This window comes from Staurois parvus, unplaced genomic scaffold, assembly GCF_062004578.1.
Source record: "Staurois parvus isolate SC_StPar_1 unplaced genomic scaffold, SC_StPar_1.0 ptg000153l, whole genome shotgun sequence".
NCBI classification, from domain to species: domain Eukaryota; kingdom Metazoa; phylum Chordata; class Amphibia; order Anura; family Ranidae; genus Staurois; species Staurois parvus.
In genome coordinates, this window is record NW_028317949.1 from 20,463,061 (window position 1) to 20,480,987 (window position 17,927).

At 39.5% G+C, this 17,927-nt stretch overlaps 1 protein-coding gene across 1 annotated transcript in view; it reads right to left on the reverse strand.

Annotated features, from left to right (window-relative positions):
• The window catches only part of DROSHA (drosha ribonuclease III), a 392,901-nt gene that overhangs the window by 11,878 nt on the left and 363,096 nt on the right, over positions 1–17,927 (reverse strand). Inside the window, exons 27-28 of the mRNA XM_089674845.1 lie at positions 11,106–11,247; positions 944–1,026 (exon numbers count right to left, since the gene is read on the reverse strand). Coding sequence (XP_089530971.1) covers positions 944–1,026; positions 11,106–11,247 — 225 coding nt within the window. The remainder of the gene's footprint in view (positions 1–943; positions 1,027–11,105; positions 11,248–17,927) is intronic.

A 17,927-nucleotide genomic window follows, 5' to 3' on the forward strand; every position in this document is an offset into this window, starting at 1 on the left:
AAAGTGATTTCCCAGTTACTTATTGGTACCCCGAGGGCATCTGAAGAATGTTATCTTTTCCTTGCCAATCCATCTTAGCAAAATACATCTACAGGCTTTAAATGGAAATGCGGTTTTGGGTCAGTAGATTTCCTGTATGCACTGACATTTAACTCTTTTGGGTGTGGAAGAACCTGTCCTTATGACTCCTTTATTAGGAAGTCTGAAAAAGGTTGCTCACAGCAACCAATTTGATTTTTGCATTCATTATTAAACTTGTACTAGAAACAAAGCAGAATAATGAAATTAACTAATACTATAGATAATACAGACAGTTCTTTCAGACATCATATTTTGACATAAAGGATAAGTTCACCTTTTGAACAAAAATAATAAATGCACGTGATTTTGCAGGTAAAAAAAAAATGTGCATGTATTATTTTTTTCCAAAGAAGTCAGGAAAGCATTGCACCAGCGATCAGATCGCTAATGCCATGCAGATCTCCTGCAGACCTGTCAGAATATCTGCTTGTCATACAGGATTTACGAGAAAGCAGATATCAGATATACTGACAGGAAGCTTCAATCAACTACCATTGACAACTACAATCTGATAGCCGCTAATGCTGCCAGGACTTGCAGTTAATTCATTCACAGAAGTCCATGAATGAGTAACGTGACTGTGAAGGCGGAGCCCCACACGGCCGTGCTGTTTTCAAATTTGACAGATAGTATGGGGAAACTTGTCCCTTTACTGTCAGAGGGAGGGGGCGCGAATGCAGCTGCAGCTATGGGAACATGTTACATGTTCCATGCTAAAAACGGGGGGGGGGGGGGGAGCATATTACATGTTCCACCCTAAAAACAGAAGGAACATGTAACATGCTCCAAAGGTGAACTTATTCTTTAAAGTTTGAGGACACATTTAGATAAACAGGAACTACATATATTAAATGTCATTTACCTTTAGTCGCGGGAAGAAGCACACATTCATAAAAGTGTGAACGTATTCCAAGTCCTTATCGATATAAAGTGCCGCAATAAATGCTACAGGTAAAACACATAGGTTAAAACTCCACATACAGCTAGCTATAAAAAGCAATAAAAGAAAAAAAAACATATGGTGGTCACATTTTTAAAGATGGAATTAAGTAGCTGGGGCACTGAGTGGTTCTAGATGCTCAAACACTAAAAGCAAATGCCAGGCAGTTAAGAGAATGGAGGAGGTTGGTGAAAGGAAAAATAGAAGCACTTTTATTTTTCCGACATAGAAATGCATTGTAATATTAAATATTTATGGAAGAGCCACCAATGCACCTCTAGTCCGAAAAGACAGAACTGTTCATTACACAGCACGGTCTAATTCTTTTCATACTATTTGCTTCCACTTCAGATGGTGACAGTAGAACACTCTGCTACATGAACATATATTTCTTTTACCGTGAATAGTTGACAGAAGTTTTTGTTCCACTTTATATCTGGCAGTAAATTCCTACAGAGGCTTTAGTATATGCTCCTTAGTTGGGGTGATTGTAGCTGCACTAGTGCACTTGCGACAGAAACAATTGAGTGCTGTCCGTGATACTTTTATTTATGTGCACCAACATACAATTTTCAGGACAAGCTTTTGGTTTGGGGTATGTCCCCTTCTTCAAGGTCCAAGCAGTACTTTGAGTAACTGACATTTAGGTTTTAAAGCTTAACGGTAACAATTGATTACAATACACCATGCTTTTATGTGTGACACCCCCCCCATAAAAATATATATCTCAGTGGTGTATCTGCCTTGGACTGAATTCATAAGCCCCCGAATGCTGTATTATTAAGCCCAGTTATTTGGCTTCTAGCATACTGTTCCACAACTGACAAAAATATTAACTAAGCAATCTATGTTCATTTCAAGCAGTCATTACAACAGAGCATAATGACAGAGTATTAGTATTCTCCACTAACCTCTGATCGCATTACACTAGTTAACATCTGTCACCTATGTGCGTTAACTATTTCAGTACCCTCAAATATCAGAACTGCATCTATAAAATAATTCAGCTGCAATGGACAAAGGCAAAAGACTAAGGAAATAGATGCATAAACATCACTAAAATGCATCATGCTATAATTTAATCATTTTTAATCTCTCAAAGCCTGTCCTGGAATCATCTGATGGACTCAACAAGACGAAGTTAAATACAAACCAAATACGATTTAACAATAGTCAGCACTTTACTTATTAATATTGGAAACAGAGTAGCTCAGATTTTTTTTTAAATTCCAGACCACTGCTTGAACATGGAATCTTAAATGTGGGCAAGCCTATAGAATTAGATTTAACAAGGGAAGGAAATACAAAGCAATCATATCTTGGTGATCTGTCCAATCTAACCAAATTAAAAATAATAACATTAAAAAAAAATGAAATTGCTTTAAGAACAGAACCAAAAAATGTTACTGCTCCAAAATATGATATGCCAGTAAAACAAGCAGAATCCAAAAATAAATGCTATCCCATTTGAATCTGAATGGAGCTTTTCATTTACACTTTAAAACTGGCGCTAACTTTTGTTTATAAAACACAAAACATAAGGCAAAAAAAGTATATTATTTTACATTGAAAACATTGATACAACAAAACAAAAATAATGAAAATTGATGTCATTTATGTAAAGTGAAGTAGCTAAGGTACTAAAAAGGTCTAGTAAGATTAGTATTCAAAACCCAAAATAATTATTCTAATCCCGGTTGTAGATAGTTCACCAGTTACTGAATTGTATATCATCTATAGCTGGTTATGTAATCTAAATCTGTCTTCTATCAAACCTATGATAGCTAAAGCCATGGAACACAGCTGAAAGTCCAAATCTTAGACAGCAAATATAGGCAGTTCTACAGTGACTGTATTAACTAAAGCATGACATCATGGTGGGGACATACAGTAATTGTGTCCATCTGTGAAAGAAAACAGTCTGCCTTTAGAATTTTGCATACATGGAAGGAGCACTCGACCAAAAAGATAAAAAAGTCAAAATGAATTAATTGGTATTCTGCTAACACTTTTAGGTCTAGTAAGATTAGAATTCCGCCTAAGTTTTAGCAGAATACCAATAAAAGAATTTGGACTATCCTTTGGTCTGTCGCTCCTTCCATGTCTGCATGTCCCTCCAACAGTTACTCACTTTAGTTTGAGAGACAGTTGCCAGGGATGTGCACTTGCTGCAGCCACAGCAGGAAATATAGCTGGGCGGCCTCACCAGTTATGATGTCGCACACCGGCTCATTCCGGTGTGGGCGCCCTGCCTGGTGGGAAAATATAGGGAGGAGGGGGCAGTTGTGGATGCGTACTGCCATAATGTTGACACCTGTACTGGCAGAAGCATTACACAGACAGTGACCTGGTATGTTGTTGATGAGCTTAAAGTGTTACTAAACCTACAACAGTAAAATCAGTCTGTATATGCAGGAAAGCATGCTTGTTATACTCACTGCGGAACTTAAGGGGTAAATTCTCTGCATTGCATAAAAAGGCTGTTTGATCTGCCCCCTGTTCAAATGTCCACGTCTTATCTCCTGATAAGACAGCCTGAACCTGTAGCTAAATGCACATGCTCAATTTGGTGTGTATTGCTAAAGAGGTTTTTTTTTCTTGGGAGAGCACATGTGATCAGGGCCAATCAGCACTGTCCAGACAGAGGTCAGGGGATCTGTGTCCTCCTAGAGCAAAAGGAAAACCCCTCCAACACGCTTTAACCAGTGCTCTGCTGAAGTCACAAGAATGCTCTAACTGTTGATGAGAAAAGGTATTTAGCAGTTTATATTTACTAAAACAATTGCATTTCAATGTTCTGTGTACTGTGGGAGACCAGATATAGTGAATGCAGGGTCCTGGGTTTAGTAACATTTTAACATTTTTTTTTTCAATATCAAGGTTGTTTACAAGGTCATTGTCTTTTATTGTTTGCCAGGCTGCAGGGGGGCTTTTTATGGGTGTAGAGTGGATTAGCTTGCTGGCATTCATGGGAGTTGTGACATGGTGTGTGGATCTTGGGCTGTAGCTTTTGAGAGAATGAGATGTGGGGCTGAAGTGTTGTGATGTGGGTGGTTTATGTGTGTGGTGGATGTAATTGTTATTACAGAGGTAGTGGAGTATGGTGGTAGTTTGGGTGGGGTTGTTATAAGGGTGATTACAAGGCTATGGTATGCAAGTAACTTTAGTGTTGGTAGTATTATGTGAGTGGGTGGGGTTGGTGGGCTAGTAGTTTTTAGTGTTTGTGTGTATGGTTCATGCAAGGTTGGTGTGGGAGCATATAGTGTATGATAAGTTGGGAATAGTTTGGTATGTTGATTATGTATGGTTATGGTGTGTATGGAAAATCTACAGCTTATTTGTTTGGTTGAGAATCTACGAGTGTTTTTTTTTATAGTTATAGTACGGTTAAGTGTTGGTTGTGTGTGGTATGTGGGGTCATGTGGGATCAGGCCCCTTTTTGTCTGGGGAGGTGTGAATTTGTTTCTATTCTTAGATATCTGTATTGCCATATAAGCGAAGATGTTTTGGGACCTATCAGTTAGTCACATGTTCTTGTGACAAACATATGGATCAAGACAGCTATACTGCTTTACATGGAAATTATGATTGTGTATCACTGTTTTATATATATTTTATCATACTTCAGATACTTCCGCATTTCTTCCCTAAAGAAGCAGCGGTTTAGGCTGAGAAACGCGTTGGACCTGTAATCTTAAAAGAATGACCATGCATTGTATAAGTCTTGTTTAACACCAAACGGGGCACTGTTTTTAAGAATATTATTATTATACAGGATTTATATAGCGCCAACAGTTTGCACAGCACTTAAAAATATAAAGGGAGACAATGCAGCAACAATACAGTTCAATACAAGAGGGTTAGGAGGGCCCTGCTCCTTGGTGCTTACAATCTAAAAAGGAGGGGCTGGTGGTACAAAAGGTAATGACTGTGGGGCATGAACTGATAAGAGGACTAGAAGAATCCATTATTAGCTGAAGGCAGGATAGCCTTCCCTGAAGAGATGGGTTTTCAGAGATTGCCTAAAAGTGGGCAGAGTAGGCGATAGTTGGATAGATTGGGGTAGAGAGTTCCAGAGGATGGGGGAGGCTCTGGAGAAGTCCTGGAGACGAGCATGGGAGGAGGAGACAAGGGAGCTTGAGAGCAGGAGTGGGAGGAGCGAAGAGGATGGTGTGGGTGATATTTGGAGACAAGATCGGTGATGTAATTTGGGTTATAAATGGCTTTATATGTTATTGTTAATGTTTGGAATTTTATTCGTTGGGCAATGGGAAGCCAATGGAAGGATGGCACATATGGAACGGTTAGTAAGGTGGACGAGTCTGGCAGCAGCATTCATGATAGACTGAAGAGGGGATAGCCTGTGATTAGGTAGGCCAAAGAGGAGGGAGTTACAATAGTTACGCGAGAGATAACAAGGGAGTGAATAAGTTGTTTAATGGTTTCCGAGGTTAAGAACATGTGTATCTTGGAGATGTTGCGGAGGTGAAGCCTATAAGATTTGGACAGTGATTGGATTTGGGGCTGAAAGGACAGATTGGAGTCTAGGATTAAACCTAGTACCCTGGTATGAGGGGAAAGACTGATGGTTGTATTATTGATCTTGATGGAGAAGTCAGGGGAGGGGGCACGGGCTGGAGGGAATATTATGAGCTCAGTTTTAGAAAGATTTAGTTTGAGGAAGTGGAGCGACATCCATGCTGATATGTCACTTAGTAGTTAAGTAATGCGAGAGAAGACAGAAGGGGTGAGGTGAGGAGTAGAAAGACAGATCTGGGTGTCGTCAGCATACAGATGGGAGTTTATCAAGTGACCAAGAGAGGAGGTGTAGATGGGGAAGAGAAGGACAGAACCTTGAGGGACCCCTACAGAAAAGGAAGTGGAGAGCAGGAGACTGAGTTATATGTAACGCTGAACAAGCGCTGCAATACATATGAAGAGAACCAGGAGACAGCAGAGTCTCGGAGGCCAAGAGAGTGGAGTTTTCTGCGGAGGAGGGGATGGTCAACAGTATCAAAAGCCACAGAGAGGTCAAGTAGTAAGAGTATGGAGTAGTGGCCATTGGTTTTAGCAGTTAGTAAATCATTATTGAGTTTTAGTAGGGCAGTTTCAGTGGAGTTAGCAAAAGCCAGACTGTAAAGGGTTAAGAAGGTTGTTGTCAGTGAGGTAGGAGCTGAGGTGATTGTAGACTAAGAGTTTTAAGAGTTTAGAGGTAAGCAGGAGCAGGGAGATTGGTCTTAAGTTGTTCAGTTTGGTGGTGTCCAGCAAGGGCTTTTTAAGTATGGAAGTGATCTATGCATACCTTAGAGGGGTGGGGAAGGCACCATTAGAGGGAGATACTGAAGATGTGAGTGAGCATAGGACAGAAGAAGAGGGCGACCGTAGTAGTTGAGAGGGGATAGGATCCAGGGGGCACGTGGTGAGATGGGATTTGGAGAAAACTTTAGTGACCTCTTCAGTAGTAGCAAGGTCAAAAGAGGAAAGTGTTGAGGGAGGTTTAGTATAAGGTATGCTAAGCGGGATAGATGTCTGTGTAGTGGAGATGCCACTACGAATTGCATCAATCTTGTTTTTGAAATGATTTGCAATCTCGTAAGCAGTGAGTGAGTTAATAGGTGGAGGTGGAAAAAGCAGAGAGTTAAAAGTAGAGAGACAAGGAGGACTGGGTGACAAGGTGTTAATAAGAGTGACAAAGTAGGTTTGCTTGGCAGCATGGAGGGCGGAGTTGTATGTATGCTAAGTGGGATAGATGTCTGTGTAGTGGAGATGCCACTACGAATTTCATCAATCTTGTTTTTGAAATGATTTGCAATCTCATAAGCAGTGAGTGAGTTAATGGGTGGAGGTGGAGAAAGTAGAGAGTTAAAAGCAGAGAGACAATGAGGACTGGGTGACAAGGTGTTAATAAGAGTGACAAAGTAGGCTTGCTTGGCAGCATGGAGGGAGAAATTGTATGTTAAGAAAGCAGATTTATGTTTATGCTTGTTGAGATTTGGTTTTACGCCACAATCGCTCCAGCGCACGACTATGTCTCTTAAGATTTTTGGTATCGTCAGTCTGCCACGGTTGTAATGGTCAGGGCCTGATACTTCGTGTAGTTAGGGGAGCAAGTGACTCTAGTGTGGAGCAAAGCGAACTGTTATAGACAGCAGTGGCCAGGTCAGGGCAGGATGTGGGAGAGATTATGTCATATATTGCGGAATATTTAGTATGTGTAAATTTGTAAATTTATTAAATACCTTCTTCAGCTCTGTGTATACAAAGTAGCATATGGGGAGCTCTTGTCCATAAGGGGCATGGTATTGACAGAGCTCCAGATGATCCACATTGGCTCACAACTGATATGATCCAGAAATATTTAGACAGAATAAAGGTAAATAAAGCACCTGGACCAGATGGCATATACCCACAGGTCCTTAAAGTATTGAGCTTTGTCATTTCAAAGCCATTGTTTCTAGTTTTTTAGGGACTCTTTAATGACTGGCATAGTACCACTGCATTGGCGTAAGGCCAATGTGGTGCCTATATTTAAAAAGGGGTCAAAATCATTACCAAATAATTATAGACCTGTTAGTTTAACTTCTATAGGTGGGAAGATACTGGAGAGTTTATTAAAAGACCACATAGATGAGTTCTTGCTGGAAAAAAATATTTTAAGCAACAGACAGCATGGATTCATGAAAGACAGAAGTTGTCAAACAAATCTGATTTCTTTTTATGAGGTGATCAAAACCTTGGACAGAGGGGTGGCGGTGGGCGTGATACTTGGATTTTGAAAAAGTGTTTGACACAGTTCCCCACAAACGGCTAATGTGTAGGGTAAAGTCTACGGGCTTGGAAAAATCTGTATGTAAAAGGATAGAAAACTTTATACAAAATCAGATTCAGAGAGTAGTGGTTAATGATTCACACTCTGCACGGTCTAGGGTTGTCAGTGGTGTACCCCAGGGTTCAGTGTTGGGACCCTTACTTTTTAATATATTTATAAACAATATAGAGTCTGGGATTTAAAACACCATTTCAGTCTTTGCAGATGACACCAAGCTGTGCAGTGGAATAATGTCCTTACATGATGTCTCCAATTTACAAGCCAACCTCAATGCACTGTTTAATTGGGCAACTATGTGGCAAATGAGGTTTAATGTTGATAAATGTAAGGTTATGCACTTGGGGGCTAAGAATATGCATGCATCATACATACTAGGGGGGATACAACTGGGGGAATCAATGGTGGAGAAGGATCTGGGAGTTCTGGTAGATCACAAGCTTAATAATGGCATGCAATGCCAAGCTGCGGTTTCTAAAGCGAGCAAAATCCTCTCTTGTATTAAAAGAGGTATAGACTCCAGAAAGAGAGATATCATTTTACACCATGTACAAATCATTAGTAAGACCTCACCTGGAATCTACAGTTCAATTTTGGGCACCAATTTACAAAAAGAGCATTGGGGAACTGCAGAAAGTACAGAGAAGGACAACCAAACTGATAAGAGCCATGGAGGAGCTCAGCTGTGAGGAAAGATTAAAGGAACTGAATTTATTCTCTCTTGGGAAGACGAGATCAGTGGTTCTGTTATACTTTGTCTGCTGAGAGATGAGGCCTTTGTTGCTGGATGCACCAACTCTTTATTGCTGCACTCTTACTTTATAATCAGGTTATTTAGTATCATCACAGGAATACAGCAGTGTATATCCTCGTCCATTACTGTCTATACACACTCTCACTGACTACCCAAGATGGCTGCAGTACCTTTTGACTTGTGTGTCATTCCGGGGCAGAGCCACTAGTTAAGGTGACATAGCATGTAACACATTCAGCTATAACAGGTTCATTTAGTGAACTCAGTGTAGATTTATTCACCTTGAGGTCATCACAGAGGACAAGGGGGCACTCTTTACGTCTGGAGGAAAATAAATTTAATCTCCAAATACGGAAAGGTTTCTTCACAGTAAGAGCTCTGAAAATGTGGAAAAGACTCCCCTCAAGAGTTGGTTCTGGCCAGCTCAGTGGATTGCTTTAAAAAAGGCCTGGATTATTTATTAGATACACAGAATATAACTGGTTACTAACATTTATAGGTAAATTTGATCCAGGGAATATCTGATTGCCTCTCGGGATCAGGAAGGAATTCTTTCCCCTGCAGGAGCAAATTGGATCATGCTTTCCTGGGTTTTTTGCCTTCCACTGAATCAACTGTGGGTATAGGATAACTTTTTTTTTTTCTATTATGGTTGAACAGGATGAACTTTCGTCTTTTTTCAGCCAGACAAACTATGTAACTATGTGGAAATTAACTTCATACAACTGATTACGGTTTTATTCAATTGTATTTAATAGCCTTGTATATTTTATATGTCCCAATTGTGTTGTTACTGCCTCTAGAAAAGTGCCTTTAAGGTCCCCTTTTGTTGGAACCAGATGGTTGCTGTGTGTGTGATATGTGTTTCTATTAGTTAATTTTTGAAATGTGGCACTGTCCCCAAAAATATGGCTGATAAGTATATTGTGGAGGCCTGCAAGCTTTTCTGAAAAATTTCAAAGTGAAATTAGAGGGACATTCTGAAGGCAAGCGTATCAGCATACAATTTACAAAAATTTCAAAGTCCTGAGATTTTTACTCTACGTTAGGATAGTGTGCATCTGATTTACAACTGATGAGATCTTCTGGTATGGTACAAACAGGGCTAGTTGCTAAACCCACAACAGTAAAATCAAGACAGAGGGTCAGGGGTTATGAAACCCATATGAGAATGAAAACTCCTCCTACAAGCTTTAAGCAGTGCTCAGCTGGACACTTATAGAAGTCACAAGATTCCTATATACTGCTGATGAGAAAAGGTATTTAGCACTTTGTATTTGCTAAAATAATTGCATTTCCATGTTCCATGTACTGTGGAAGACCAGATATAGTGAATGCAGGGTCATCTGTTTAGTAACACTTTAATTATGTTAAACATTATGGTAAACTCCACATCCCCCCTCCTAACACTACATTGAAGGGGAAAAGTAGGTAGCATTTTAGTAATTTCTATGCAATATAAAGTTATGCAATGTGAATGATACCTTGTACCAAACAAAGTAGGTATGATCCGAATTTGGCTGCTAAAGTGGAATGTTTGCAAATATTTGGAATGTATGGCTCCCATGGAGAATAACTTATTAACCTTCTGAATGATTATTGAGAGTGATTTGGAATATAATAGCAGGTTACTCATGAACTGCTTACACTGGAGTTGTACACTGTACACAGTGGCTAAATGGTTAGCACTTCTGCCTGGCAGCACTTGGGTCGCTGGTTCGAATCCCAACCACGGCACCACCTGCCTGGAGTTTGCGTGTTCTCCCTGTGCCTGCGTGGGTTTCCTCCGGGAACTCTGGTTTCCTCCCACACTCCAAAGACATGCAGTTAGGTTAATTGGCTCCTGTCTAAATTGTCCCTAGTATGTGTATGTATGTAAGTTAGGGACCTTAGATTGTACGCCCCTTGAGGGATAGGGACTGAGGTGAATGTACAATATATATGTAAAGCGCTGCGTAAATTGACAGCACTATACAAGTACCTGAAATAAATAAATAATAATCTGTTTTCTTAGGTTTGTATCATAAACAAAATTATCTTACAAAAAAACCCCCATGCAATCTATTGTGAAAACTATGGGGGTTAACCAAAACTGGTGAACTCAGAATCTGATGCAGTTGTGCTTAGTAACCAATCAGCTTCTAACTTCAGCTTGTTCAATTAAGCTTTGACAATAAAACCTAAAAGCTGATTGGTTACTGTGCATGGGTGCGTTAGTTTCTTTGCGCTCAGTTTTAGTAAATCTCCTCCTATGTGTCATGTTTAATTACTTAACAGGCTCCAGTGTGTGCTTGCACTTCAAAAATCATTTGTGCAATTAGTAAATGATGGATGCTGCTATGTGTCAGAATCAAGATATGACTTTATTTTTCCAGTACACAATCTGTGTCCCTGCTTTTCTCCATGCTTTCAGTCTACAGATGCCTTTTGCACTAAAGGGTACATCAGTTATCTCTATGTATTTCTTAAGGCATTTGTATAGATTGTCTTTGTTTTAAACTTACATTCCAACAAATCAGCCAAGGTCTTGGTCCGGAGAGCCACGGGTCTCTTTGTTTTATCATTTGTGATGGCAAACTCCTGCATACCTAGCTCCTCTGCTACTTTAGCCTGTGTCCTGTTGTTCACCAGTGAACTACGCAGCAGCTGCAAAATGCACAGAGAACAAGATAATGAGGGGACATAAAAACAGCAACACAATCCAAAATCCTGACATCTTAAAAAATGAGACCACTTAAGATCAGCTTTTAGTGTTCTTTAGAGTAGGTATGTGTCTTCATAACTCACGCAAAATCTCCATTCCAAGCCAAAACAAAACAAAGCAACTAACAAGCCTATCATGGGATTTTAACGTATTAGCATATTCCCTAATTTATGTACGCTTTTCTGGCTTAAATTCTGCATTGCTGACTGACTCATAATTTTGTTGAAAAGTTTCCTTAAGCAAAGATCTCTCATTATTTCTAAAGCCATTCTCTTTATTAAATCTGTTCTTCTCCAACTGTCACTCTTTAGGTATTTTAGACAGATTAGGGCACCCAATGTTACATGAAAGATAAATGCTCATTGTGAATAATAAAGAACTTTCTTTTACAGATCTTAGCAATGTCAGTCATGTCTGACAAGCAGCGGTAATTATAGTTCAGAACAATATTCACTCCCGACCTTCAATACCTAGATGTTTTCATTATTATTTTATATATATATATATAAAATATACACACACGTGTGTGAGTGTGTGCATATAAAGTACACAAAATCTCAATCATAAATGATTTGGAGCATACAGAACTACAGCCATGGCGAAATGACGAGAAAGTAGAACAAACGTGCCACTGCTTAGAAGAATGTGCATGCATTTGTGTTTAAATACTTAACAAAAAGGTACACTACATTGCTAATCTTCAGGCAAATTGCATCAATAACTTCTTAAAGGGGGTTCTTTACTCTCAGAAGCACAGAGAGTCACCCATTTTGCCCAGCTGGGGTCTTTTAACTTTCAGAACCACGGCAAGACACTGGCTCCCTGTTGCAGCCACTCAAAGGGGTCCTCACGTTGTATCCCCTCTATTATGATTCTTCTACTCTGCCTAGAAGCATCTGATACTTGTTGATTTCATAATTGAAGTGTATTTAAAAGGCAACATTTTTATTTTGTGACAGATTAGGGAAGATTAAGACCCTCTCTCAAGTTCATATTGTGTTTGGTGGTCCCACCAGGATTCACCCTCTACTTGTCCTGGTAAGCATTTTCACTAAGTTCCCTAAAAGTATCCAATAAGTAAATAAAACCCCATCTGCAAATCTTGAAAAGAAATTAATTGCAATTAGTGAAATCAGTGTCAAACGTGTTGGGGAAGAGGCACTGCCTGGCTAGGTAGATTCTGAAGAAATGTTGACAAGAAGGAAGAAGGGACCTGATCGATAACTACACGAATTCTTTACAACCATTGTACAGGAAACGTCCTAACATCTAGAAATCTAAAATTACGCACTTGTTTCCTGACCACACAGTGCTGACATTTGTATCAAACCTATAAACATGTGTGTTCCGTGTATTTCAGATAAATAGGGGAATATAATTTATCAAAACTATTTGGAAAAGTATTAATTTTAGAAAATGTTATATATAAACCCCTTCATGCCTAAGGGTAAAGCAAATCTTAACGCCTAAGCACAATTTTGCAACTTTGACATGTGTTGGTAAAACCGTACATATCATCACAACTACTGTGTACACCCAGGTGGATTATAACTTGTTCTGTTTCAGGACAAATTGAGCTTTCATTTGGTGGTAAATGGTAATGGATATCTCCTGATTATTTTTTTATTAAGAAAGAAATACTGGTCCAGAATAGTAAAAAATAAATATATTTTTTTTAAATTTAGCTGTGTGTTTCTTGTTTCTTGTTACTGCCATAACCTACTACCAAAGAACAACCCAAAATATATTTTCCAGCTCTTGATGACCGCAGTGATACCATATATGTGTATGTTATTTGTTGTTTGTACCCACAGTACAGCCCAAAAACAAACAGGGCGCATTTTGGGTTTTGTTTACCCTAAAACACTGACACCAATTTAACCACTTGCCCTCTAGAGGATTTACACCCCTAATGACCAGACCTATTTTTGCTACTCGACCCTGCACTAATTCAACTGATAATTGTGCGGTCATGCAATGCTGTACCCAAATGAAATTTACGTCCTTTTTTTCACACAAATAGAGCTTTCTTTCGGTGGTATTTGATCACCTGTGCGCTTTTTATTTTTCACGCTATAAACAAAAAAAGACTGAAAAGTTTTAAGAAAAACTATATTTTTTACATTCGGTTATAAAAAATATATAGTGACCTCAATGTTAATTATAAATTTAGGCCAAAATGTATTCTGCTACATATTTTTGGTTAAAAATAATCCCAATAATTGTATATTGATTGCTTTGTGTGAAAGTTATAGCGTCTACAAACTATGGTATAGATACTGCAATTTACGCCATTTTTTTTGCTATACAGTCATGCAATACGGTACATACATTAAATTTGTGTCCTTTTTTTCACACAAATATAGCTTTCTTTTGGTGGTATTTGATAACCTGAACGCTTTTTATATTTGGCTCTATAAAGAAAAATTTTTGAGAAAAACACATAAAAAAAAACCCAAAACAAAACAATATTTTCTCATTTTTACCATACAAAATATCCAAAAAAACTACCATTTCGTAATAAATTTAGGCCAAAATGTATTCTGCTACATGTTTTTGGTTAAAAAAATCCCAACAAGTATATGTTGATTGCTTTGTGTGAAAGTTATAGCATCTACAAACTATGGTATAGATAATGGAATTTACACAGCTTTTACTTTCTGGCTGCATATCTTTCTTGAGGTGCTAAAATACCAGAATAGTACAAACACCCCCAAATGACCCCTTTTCGGAAAGTAGACACCCTAAGCTATCTGCTGAGAGGCATATTAAGTTCATGGAAGATTTATTTTTTTTCCAAAAGTTTCTGGAAAATGACAAAAATTTTTTGTTTTGTTTTTTACACAAAGTTTTTAAATGATATATTTGTCACACAAGCCATGGGTATATGTGGAATTACACCCCAAAATACATTCTGCTACTTCTACTGAGTATGGGGATACCACATGTGTGAGACTTTTTGGGAGCCTAGCCATATACAGGAGCCTGAAATCCAATGACCATTTTGAAAGCCTGAAGGTGCGTAACTTCCTTATTTCACTTCCTCACTACCTATCACAGTTTTGGAGGCCCTGAAATGCCAGGATAGCACCAACCCCCCCCCCCCCCTCCCCAAATGACCACTTTTTCGAAAGTAGACACCCCAAGGAATTTAAAAAGAGGCATAGTGAGTATTTTGCAGAACTCATTTTTTCTCACAAGGTTTCTTCATTTCCCAAAAACTTGTGGCAACAAACGAGATCTGCAAAATACTCACCATGCTTCTTATCAAATTCCTTGGGGTGTTTACTTTCCAAAAAGTGGTCATTTGGGGGGGGGGGGGGTTGGTGCTATCCTGGCATTTCAGGGCCTCCGACACTGTGATAGGTAGTCAGGAAGTGTAATGAGGAAATAAAGCCCTTTAAAAGCCTGAATGTGCTTATTGGATTTTGGGGTCCTGTACTTGGCTAGACTGCCAAAACGTCTCTCACATGTGGTACCCCCATACTCGGGAGAAGTAGCAGAATGTATTTTGGGGGAGTAATTTCACATATACCCATGGCATGTGATATAACCATGGCATGTGTGAGTAATAAATAATTTAAGTGACAATTTTGTGTAAAAAACAAAAACATTTTTTTTTTGTCATATTCCAAAACTTGTAAAAAATAAATTCCTCTATTGATTTAACATGCCCCTCAGCAAATAGTTTGGGATGTCTACTTTCCCAAAAAAAGTCATTTTGGGGGGTGGGGCCATTTTATGCCCAGCATTAGAAGTTTATGCCACACATCACTCACTCTTCAAACCACGTCAAGACCAAGCATTTTCTGACACTTTTTGTTCACATGAAAAAAGTCAGTATTTTTTGCTAGGAAACTAATTCAAACCCCCAAACATTATATATTTTTTTAAAGCAAACACCCTAGTGAATAAAATGGTGGATGCTGCAATTTTTTATGTCAAATAGTATTCACACTACGATTTTTCAAACGCAATCTAAAAAAACACAAACACTTTTTTAATTTTTAATGCACAAAAACACAATATATTGGCCAATTATTTGGTTTACAACTGTGCATGCCCTGTGCAATGGCGACAAACTGCATAGCTTTTTAATATCCAATCCTGCAGCTAATTAACCACTAGGATTGCTTTTACATGAAAGCCAATCGCCGGCTGAAAAAAAGTTATACCAGGATGATGCCTGCAGCTAAAGGCATCATCCTGGTATAACCATTCAAAGTCCAGTGATGTACCAGTACGTCGCTGGTCCTTGTTGGGTATATATGCTATGTTCTTTTTTTTTTTTTTTTTGCGTATGCAGCCTGTGGGCTGAATGAAGAAAAAAAAAAGAAGAAATCTCTGCCAGAAAAAGTGTGTGGTATACCCACCATTAGAATATACCGCCCTGCATCCACCCACTTCTAATGGTGGCCACACATTAGGTCGCACGGTGCCAGTTCCAAGATTGTACAAATGTCTAAATAGTGGCATGCTTGAATAAAAATTGTCCACGTATAAGTGGTACCCCATATGGAAAAAGGATGACACAAAGTCCCAAACTATCTTGCCACTGCTCCCCATGTAGTCTGGGCATCCGGGGGGCTCCACGTGACTGTCTGTTCCCTCGTAATTCCGAAACTATAGCCTGTTGCCCTCTCACAGGTCTTCTACATATTGACCCCATATCTGGCACGCTTGCTGGGGAGAAATTGTTAGAATGCAAAGCGGCCAAAAAAATTAATGAGGGACTCATCAAGGCAGACACATCTGCAAATGTTTGGTTAAGGTTATTTACGAGGGGCTGCATTTTGTGGAGCCGGTCAAATTCAGGGTCACCTTGAGGACGACAGAGTGTGTTGTTGTTGAAATGCATAAAACACATTATACTCTCATATCTATGCCTGGCCATGGCAGCAGAGGACATGGGCATATGATGAATCGGGTCTGCGGACCAATACAACTGCAATTAATTTTTTTTAGTAATGCCCAGGTTGAGGGTTAGGTCCAAAAAAAATTAAAATTCGGAAACCGCAATGAGTTTCCATGCGAATGGTCTGGCAAGGATTGAATTTGGGTTGGCGGCGATAAATTGTTGTGCATAAAAATTGCTTTGATCCACAATCAATGCATACAGATCTTCCATGAAAAACAGCTCCAAAAAAATCAAGGGGAGTAGTTAAATTTGCTGTTTCCACCTGAATTCTGGGTTGGGCAGTGAATGGGGGAAGTACAGGTGCTGCAGAATTTGTGGGCTGCCAATCAGGATTTGCAAGCTCATCCGGAAGGATACTAGGGGCTCTACAGGCCTGTGTGCGAATTCTTGGTGGTTGTGGGACAATACTTGTGCTCGCCACCGCACCAGCTTGTACTGCACTTATGGGACTCGCCATCTCACCAAGTGATACTGCAGTGCTGGTATGTGAAAGATCAGGATGTACTAGGCTGCTGGTGCTCGATAGTTCACCAAAAGGTAGCATGTCACTAGTACTGGCACTCTGCTGCATATGAGAGTCATCAAAATTTACCGGCAAGTGCGAACAGAGACCAGGCCTGATTCTGCGAACACTGCGGTTTTGTGTGCAATGTATCAAGTGACAGTCAGCTACTGACACCGCACTTGCTGGGGGAGAGGGGGGGTAAGCGTAGGGGCTAAACGCAGGTGCTGGCAGGTGCCGGGGCTGTTCCCTCTAACGCTGCGTTTTTGGGGACACTATACTAATGTGAACGCTGGTATAGTGTTGAGCTGATCAAAGATATTGATCCGTTCAGACAGTATACTAGCAATGGAGGTTTATTGTGTATGAGCGTGTTCCTGTCAATCAAGGGGTAAATGTGATTACTGGTGTACTGACAAGCAATCTGACGCAATCTGGGAGGAGCATGAAAACCACGGGAGTGTAAATAACGTATATACATGTGATTTTGCGCACCCGTGCCACCCTGCAGCAGTATTTCTGCTATAGGGCAGTCAGGAAGTGGTTACAAAAGTGGTTTGTGTTATGGCGCTGTGTTACTTTAACTGACAATTGCACGGTCATGCAACACTGCACCAAAATTAAATTTACGTCCTTTTTCCCCACGAATTGGGCTTTCTTTCAGTGGTATTTTATCACCTGTGCGGTTTTTATTTTTTGCGCAAAAAAAAACAGGACAATTTTGAGAAAAAAACAATATTTTGGACTTTTGCTATAAAACATATCCATTAAAAAAATGTAAAAATCAAACGTCATCATAAATTTAGGCCGAAATGTATTCTGCGACATATCTTTGCTAAAGAAAAATCCCAATACGTGTAAATTAATTGGTTTACATGAAAGTTATAGCGTTTCCAAATGGTGGTATAGATACTTTTTTTTTTAAATACTAATAGCGGCGATCAGCGACTTATGGCGGCAATCAGCGATTTATGGTGGGAAAGCGGCGGACATTCTAACACTAAAGGGGAACTGACTTGGGGTCACTGACATCCCCAGTAACACCAATACAGTGATCAGTGCAAAAAAAAAACCACTGACACTGTACTAAGGACACTGGGGAGTAAGGGGTTAACATTAAAAGGCAATCAAAGGGTTAACTGTGTGAGGGGAGTGTTTTACTAGGGAGCGGGGTGTGTGTCTTTCACTGTTACACACTGACC